This window comes from Propithecus coquereli, unplaced genomic scaffold, assembly GCF_000956105.1.
Source record: "Propithecus coquereli isolate 6110/MARCELLA unplaced genomic scaffold, Pcoq_1.0 Scaffold11, whole genome shotgun sequence".
NCBI classification, from domain to species: domain Eukaryota; kingdom Metazoa; phylum Chordata; class Mammalia; order Primates; family Indriidae; genus Propithecus; species Propithecus coquereli.
The window spans coordinates 4840416-4849244 of NW_012134969.1; the positions used below are offsets into that span (position 1 = coordinate 4840416).

At 33.5% G+C, this 8829-nt stretch overlaps 1 protein-coding gene across 1 annotated transcript in view; it reads left to right on the plus strand.

Moving 5' to 3' along the window:
* Window positions 1-8829, plus strand: part of DNAJC15 (DnaJ (Hsp40) homolog, subfamily C, member 15) — a 161906-nt gene that overhangs the window by 59724 nt on the left and 93353 nt on the right. The window contains exon 3 of the mRNA XM_012648234.1: window positions 5627-5697. Coding sequence (XP_012503688.1) covers window positions 5627-5697 — 71 coding nt within the window. The remainder of the gene's footprint in view (window positions 1-5626; window positions 5698-8829) is intronic.

Genomic DNA, 8829 nt, shown 5'->3' on the forward strand with positions numbered 1-8829 from the left:
TAGATTTTCTGCACTTTTACCTTCTTCATTTTTGAGTTAATATTCTGTGTTGTTGGAATAATGTAAGAATGATAGATGATACCTTTTTATACAAGTTCTTACCAAATAACAGGTGCTTCAGAAAATGTTGGCTCTTCCCATCTCTTTCATAAGTGCAGAAGCTAGATATTTGCCCCTAGCACATTAAATGGAAAGATAAAACCTATCTTGCTTTCCTCTACCCCTTTCTTTCACAATGTTGATTATGATAAGATACTTTAAGATGTGAATACATCACTATGATTTTATTTTCTGTAATCATTGAATCTAAACTGTGTGGACTATATTAAGAAGTAGATGAAGGCAAAATGGAGCTGACGCTGTTGATGATCTATGAAAAAATACTCCGTATGTGCTGTTTGATGATTCTACACATTCTTCCATACTGCATTTAATATGTGATTGTTTACTAAAATGAGTATATGAATCTCTGCTTTATGTTTTTCCTCACAAGAGAATAGTTTTCTGCACTATAACTCATGCCTATAACAAAAAGCCTAAATTTTTATTGAGCTGCCCAGGAATACTGTCGTTATACAGTATTGTTGTATAGTAAGTCCTCACTTAACATTGTTGATAGGTTCTTAGAAACTGTGACTTTAAGCAAAACAACATATAACAACACCAATTATGTTTTTCTCATCAATGTTATAATGAAACAACACTGAAGGAAAAAAATGTTATTCGAGGACTTGCTGTAAGTCATTTCGCTTAAAATTGCAGTTTTCAAGAACCTATTGACAACATTAAGTGAGAACTTACTGTACTGTCTGAAGTGATCACATTTGTGATTTTCAACCTTTCTAAAAACTTCTGTGGAGCTGTTTAAACTAAATATTACTCAAAAGCCAATAGTAAAAAAAATAAAAGATGAAACCAAAACTGGTCCATTTGCCACAAGGTTGGGGGATACCACTCAGTTCCACACACCCCACTGCGAGCCAGATGCATTCCAGGGAGCACAGTTTGAAATCTCTGGTCTAGGGAACATGATATTTAAAGTTACATTTTCAATTTCATGGTAAAAGTATGTATACTTGAGTTATGTCATCACAGCTGCATTTAATTTTTATACTAAGTTTAAAAACTAGAATTCTCCCATCTTTTCTAATTTTTACAGTGACAAACAAATGTATTAAAATGTATTACGGTCCTAGAGACTTAATATAGTAATGGCGAAAAGGTAGTAAACCCAGCAGTCAAGCGAGAATGCTTCCCCTCATCCCCAAAGCTCACCTAGGTGTCTGATAATTATTATTTTAAAGGCAGAATGTTTCGAATGCCCATACTTGCACATAAGAACTTTCCTTGCTTGTATTTTTTACTTTCATCTAGTTCAGTGATAGGCAGACCTCAGTGTACATAATACTTTATGGAGTTTCATGAATAAAACCATGTGCACTATTTTTTATAGGCTATGTAATTGATTTTCAAGGATAATTTTGGCTGAAGTAATTTTCAGATTTTGTTTTATGTGCTCAATTAAAACTTAGTATCTAGACTAATATGGAACTTACCGTATATCCCAAAAAATGTACATTGGAAATTTGAGTTTTAGTGAATTTTTATCTTATCTAATGGGCCTCATTTAATTAATTTTATGAAATAAGGTTTTTAAAGCTCTTTTTTAACTTCAAAATTTTTGCAATATGATCCTTTATAATGTCAGTATTTACTAATGTAGAACCTTTGTTTTTTTAAAGAGCTTACCTTTTTATAATCATTTTTTCTTGGAGGATGATATTAAATGCATTAAGCATCTGTTACATATACAATCCTAAATACTATTTTAAGATGCAAATCATTGCTTCTACCCTTAAGTAATTTAGAATCTACCTAGGGAGACATATCAAATATAGAACAACTAGAAAACATACTAATAAAGGAAAGAAGTTCTATAGAGTACCAAAAATGGAAGATAAATGTATATTAGCCACAGAAAACTAAATCATACTGGAATTTTTCAAAGTATGAGCCATTTCAAGGAACTAGAAAAACAAGAACAAACCAAACCCAAAACCAGGAGAAGAAAAGAAATAACAAAGACCAGAGCAGAACCAAATGAAATTGAGACCAAAAAAACAATACAAAGAATCAATGAAAGAAAAAGTTGGTTCTTGAAAAGATATTAATAAACAAAATTGATAGATCACTAGCTAGCTAAACCAAGAAAAGAAAAGATTCAATTAAGTGCATTGAAAAATGAAAATGACACTACAGTTGATACCAGAGAAATATGAAAGATCATCAGAGACTGCTATGCACATCTCTACACTCACAAACTAGAAAACCTAGAGGGAATGGATAAATTTCTGGAAACATAAAACCTCCCAAGATTGAACCAGGAAGAAATAGAAATCCTGAACAGACCAATAACAAGTAGTTAGATTGAATCAGTAATAAACAATTTCCCAAGAAAAATATGCCCCAAGACTACATGGATTTGCAGCTGAATTCTGCCAGACATACAAAGAGCTGCTACCAGCTCTTTCTGATGGAAACTGTTCCAAAAAATCAAAGATGAGGGAATCCTCCCTAACTCCTTCTGTGAAGCCAGTGTCACCCTGATACCAAAGCCAGGCAAGCACACAACAACAAAAACAAAAAAACTGCAGACCAACATCCTCGATGAACATAGATGCAAAAATCCTCAACAAAATACTAGCAAGCAGAATCCAACAGCACACCGAAAAGATGATACACCACAATCATGTGGGTTTTATTCCAGGGATGCAAGGATGGTTCACTATATGCAAATAAGTAAACATGATTCACCACATAAACAGAATTAAAAACAAAAACCATATGATCATTTCAATAGATGCAGAAAAAGCATTTGATAAAATTTAGCATCCTTCATGATAAAAGTTCTCAAGAAACTAGGCATAAAGGATCATACTTCAGAATAGTAAAAGCCATCCATGTATGAGAGACCCATAGCCAGTATCATACTGAATGGGGAAAAGTTGAAATCATTCCCACTAAGAATTGGAACCAGAAAAGGTTGCCCACTGTCACCACTTCTATTCCGCATAGTCCTGGAAGTCCTAGCCAGAATAGTCAAGCAAGAGAAAGAAAGAAAGGGCATCCAAATTGGAAAAGAAGAAGTCAAATTATCTCTTTTGCTGATGAGATGATATACCTAGAAAACCCTAAAGACTCCTCCAAAAGACTCCTTGCTTTGATAAATGAATTCTGTAAAGTTTCAGGACACGAAGTCAAGGTACATAAATCAGTAGCATTTTTATATACCAATAATGACCACTCAATTCCATTTACAATAGCTACAAAAATAAAATAAAATACCTAGTAATACATTTAACCAAGGAAGTGAAAGATCTCTATAAGGAAAATACAAAATAATGACAAAAGAAATCGTAGATGACACAAACAGATAGAAAAACATCCCAGGCTCATGGATTGGAAGAATCAATATTGTTAAAATAACCATAACTTTGGGTAATCTACAGATTCAATACAATTCCTATCAAAATACCACTATCATTTTTCACAGAATTAGAGGACCAATCCTAAAATTCGTATAAAACCAAAAAAGAGCCCAAATAGCCAATGCAATCCCAAGCAAAAAGAACAAAGCTTGAAGCATCACATTACCTGATTTCACATTATACTACAAGGCTATAGTAACGTACTGGTATAAAAATAGACTCATTGATCTAATGGAACAGAATAGAGAACTCAAAAATAAAGCCACATACCTACAACCAATTGTTTTTCATTTCTTAATAGGCAGTTAAACAATATAGTGTTCATACCCCTGACACAATGTTTAATGGTTACATTCTCAAAATTCAGTGGTCTTTGCAACTAGACAATGTTTGATTGTCTATCTGGGAGTTACCTACAGCCGAACAATAAGTTTGATATGGTCCCCTAGAGACTTCCGTAAACAGCCAAAAGGTATACCGTTAAGTCCTTATATGAAAAGTCTTATTCATTTTATTCATGAAAGAATATTTTATGTGCTTATTAAGCAATTAATAGCACATTTTAACATGCTTAGTGAACTGACATTTACCCAAAGATTAGAGGTGGCAAGTAACTGGTAAGGAACTGCTAAAGACTAGAACCCTAACAAAATCAATGATTGACAGCTGATAGCAAGGAAGAGGCACTATTCAGAACAGACAGAAGAAGCAAACCACTACAGACATTGAGTTTCTTTGCGTTTAATTGATATCATGATAATGCTCTGAGTCATTCAAGAAATGTTAAAGTAGGATATTTATACTATACTTTATTTTTTAAAAGTAGGAAATATATAATAAATTTTCATAAGCATCCTTTTCATCCCTAATAACAGCTACTATTTGAACACTGACTATGCTAGGTCGTGGTAATCTTTTTACTTACATCATCTAGTTTATCTTTAAAATAATCCTGGGAGGTAGATTTTATTATGTGCGTTTTACATATGAGAAAGTTATAACTCAGAGGTTAAGTGAGCAAGAAAAAATTTCATAGCTAATGAGTGGAAGAATCAGAATTTTGAACCTATATCTGAATAGCTCTAAAAGTACCTGCTTCTAGCCACTACAGTGTGGTTCATCTATGCAAATTAAATTCTGCTGATCTTTACAACAACTACCCCTACTTTAAGTCAGCTATTATTATCCCTATTTGAGGCCCAGAAAAGTTAAGTAGCTTAGATAAAATAGCATAGCTATTGAGTAGCAATAGTAGGATTTTTTTGTTTTTTATTTTTTCTTTCTTTTTGCCTTGCTCAGTCACAGCACGGATTTTGTTGTTGTTAGTGCTATTTTTTTTCCTTGCCTAGAAAATGTACTAATGAGAAACATTTCCAAAACTGGATAAATTAGGTTTTACCAAAATAATTTTAGGTCTGTTTAATTTTCTACTTTAATTTTTGTTTACAGCATAGGCTTTAACAACCAAGCTTTTACCACAGGCTTCTCACAAAAGCTAAATAAACTGTGAGATATAAGGTGTTTTGAGATCCTCTGAAAGATAAAAAGAAAAGATGACTATCACGGAGGGCTTGTGGCATGCCAAGTACTGTTGTAGCACTTGATAGGCATTACCTCATTCAATCCTTACTATTGCTCTATGAGGAATTTGTTATTGCTAGCTCTATTTTACAGCGAGGAAGCTGAAGCACAAAGCAGTTAAAAACTGGACAAAGTTTACCCAGTCTAAATGATAATGCTAGGATTAAAATCCAACAGTCTAGCTCTGAAATCCAAATACCTGTCTAACACACTGTATACACTGCCTTCCCCCCAAATAACTTAGAAGCGTAAGCTTTCAAACTTACGATATACTCTGCAGACTAAGACTCCCCCGACCTATATAGTGTGTTTTATTTTTTAAATTTATTGAGACTAAGGACTGGCATTACAAAGGACTGAAGAAAAACACATACAGCATTGTATCAATGATTTATTTTGATAGTTAGTGGAATTAAGTGAAAAACTGTAATTTCATATTTGTCCACAAGATGGTGAAATTCTCATTAGGTTTTAATTTCTTGAAACCCATATAAACTGTTAATTTATAATCTGCATTTGGCACTATTTATTATAAGCACTTTAATTTCTTTTTACAGCCCATCTGCTGGCAAGGCCAAGATTAGAACAGCTCATAGGAGAATTATGATTTTGAATCACCCAGATAAAGGTAGGTAGAATTCCTATTTTTTATCATATGTGGATCACAATATGCTGTGAATTCCTTTCAGTTTACTTAAACTCATAAATGATACATAGTTGAGATGGAAGTTTATGTGCCACATGTATTATGATTTTTATCATAAATAAATAAGCCTTTAGGTTGGAGTTCAGTGACACACAGAAGTAATGGATTTATATTAAAAGCTTTCAAGAACTTAGTTGCTGTTTTTTATAAAAGAGTACCTGAACCTATTTGATGCTCTTACCATTTTTATCAAGAAAGAAAACATGAGTTGTGAACTCTTTGATTGTATAAACTGATTTGGGCACCATGAATTATATTTATTTAACCCTGAATATAAAAAGCACAAGAGTTAGAGGATTTCCTCTAAATCTATGAATGTAATATGTCATAGATGATTCTAAATTTCTTAATTTTATTCTGGAAGGCTGTGAGGCTGAGCCATTTGTTTTTAACTGGCCAGGTTTTTAATGTAAATTTATCTTACAGAAAGACAATTATTATAACTTTAACTACACTACAGCTGCTTGAGAGAGAAAGCCCATATGTTCATTACTGTTTCTGCTTTAAAATAGCAGATGGTAGAAAGTTGCACTGTATTTCAGAAGTCAAGGGGGGGAGGAAAGCGAAGGGTTTCTTGGATTCCTATTTATAAACTTTCAATTTTCTAATTATTTTGAACAAAACTAAAAACAAATTTTGGATTCGTATCCATCCTTACTGACACCAAAATAAGGCATTCTTTTTCAGCTTTCTCACTTAATTACTTACTATAAAAATTCTTTTCACTAGGCATCATCTCTGTTGGTTTTTTGCACTTGCTGTTCTTTAGTGTGAATAAACATGAGAATAAACTTTGAAAAGAGGTTTTGCTTAAAATTTCTGAACAGCTTCAACAGTTACTGAAAGATCCACTCAACTAACTTACTTCGTATTGTGGGCTTTCAGAGTAATTGACTGAGAAAGAAATGTGTTTAAGTGCCTCCTCGAAGCTCTGTGTCTCCTAAACATCCTGTGTCCCTTCTAGGTCCAGTGAATGCCCTTCTCTGATTGATTGCAGTAGGATCAAGCACTCATGTCTTTCAGATGATTGACAAGTTGTTGATTGTGCCTGTTGGCAAGGAAGCAAGTTCTAAAATGTATCTAAGAATATGATTTTTAGATACCTTTAGTAAAACAGAAAATGTTTATGTATCTTATGAGCCAGTAGCGTTTAAAGAATTACATGATTGATTCTGAGATGGTATATTTAGCAGAGGTGGGATTGTTCACTGTAGTGTGCTTTACTCCTGTCTGGCCCTGTGTGGATAGCTGGATGTGAGAGAATGGACCCACGAGCAGGAGGCCAGCATTTTTTTCTGGCTTCTGCCTTCCAGCCAGCATTGTGGCCTTGAAACTCCCTTAACTTCTCCAAATGCAAGTTTTATCATCTCCAAAATGAAGGGATTTATTTCTAAAGTCCTCGTTGGTTACATGACTTAATAACCTTTTATACCTGTACAGTTAATGAAGAACCTGCACCCTATGATTCTCTTCAAGTCACATTTTTAATTTACGAAAGATGCTCATAATTTTTTTAGATTCTTGTACCCTCTAAGAATTTATTGACAGCTGTGGACATTTTTTTTCATGTAATTGCTCATTCACCCAAAACTTAAAGGCATGTGGAGTTTCAGAGAGTTCATAGATCTCCTAAAACCCGTATACAGATGCACATAGGTAAGAACTCCTGCTTCAGTAGAAGTGTAGTGAATTACGGAATATTGGAACTACTGTGTATGATAGAGTTGGGAGATGATAGCTCATAAATCTGAAAAATTATCTTTTGAGAAGGAAGGTTGTTTTGTTTTTAATGGAGAGAAGATAACAGATTTTAAACAAAAATATCTCGTCACCTTTGGAGAGAGAAAACCAGGAGTATTGGGGGAAGTATGAGAATGGGCAACTCTTAATTTTGCCTCCTCACCATATTTGCTTTGGCCAAGTCATTACTGGGTGTTACAGGTGCTTGCAAATACTTAAATCCCCTACCCAATGCTTCTGAAATTCATGAATATGTTCCCCCACTGCAGCCCCGAGTAACTTTTCTGTTGGTTTTGCTACCAGCTGGTAGAATAAATTTGGAACTTCAAGTGTGTGCATCTGTAATTTCTTACACATTTCATTATCAGCTTGTGTAAAGAAAGTGACACCAGAAAATTAGGTGTGGGAAATGGCTGAAAATAAATTTCTTTGTAACTAGTTTTAAATGAGCATTCAAATGTGTTTTGGTAAAAAGTAAAGTTTGCTTTTTTAATTTATTGAGATAAAAAATTAATGTAATAAAAAAATCTCAGGTCCTTGATCTAATGCTCTTGTGCTAATGTCTTTTAAGTTACTGCTTTTCTTAAATTGCTGAAGAAAGAGGTTAGTTGTTATGACATTAGTAGTTTGATATAAATACCCAATTTATAGAGAAGGGGAGAAGACAGACTAGGAAAATTTGAAAAACCATCGGACTGTAGAGATTTCAAAGTGTAGTTTGCCTATTATTGCTAGGCCATAGTTTATTGTTACCTGAGTGCAACAAGTTAAAACAGAAATCAAAAGCAAACATTTAGAAACCTTTATAACAAGTTGACATTGTTGTGTTATCTAAATGTGTGATACTTTGTATTGTATAAAACTATTGGTCCATGCTGATTAAAAATTAAAAGTACTTCTTTGCCATAGTTTGAGAGGCAATGATCTGATCAGTGCTGCTTCCTAAATCAGGAGTTTCTGCTACATCCTGGGGAAAATGTCCTGTTAGCTCTCTTTAAAGACTTTTAGTGATAGAAAGACAGCTTTCTGTTTTACAAGGCACCCCACTCTACTGGTAGGCAGCTCTAACTACTAGAAAGTTCTTCCTTACATTTAGATGAAATCTGCCTGCCTGCAGTGAAGAAATTCTCAACCTTTTTCCATTTATACCCCTTTCAGTAAACATATAGTTTTCTCACTCTTCTTTAATATAATATAAAGTTTGTATTAAAATTAAATTAAATATTGGGATTAAAAAGAAGTCAAAGTTATACTATTGAATGGATTTTCCCTAATTACTCTCATCATAGAAGAAGCTAATTTTGCCGTGAAGTC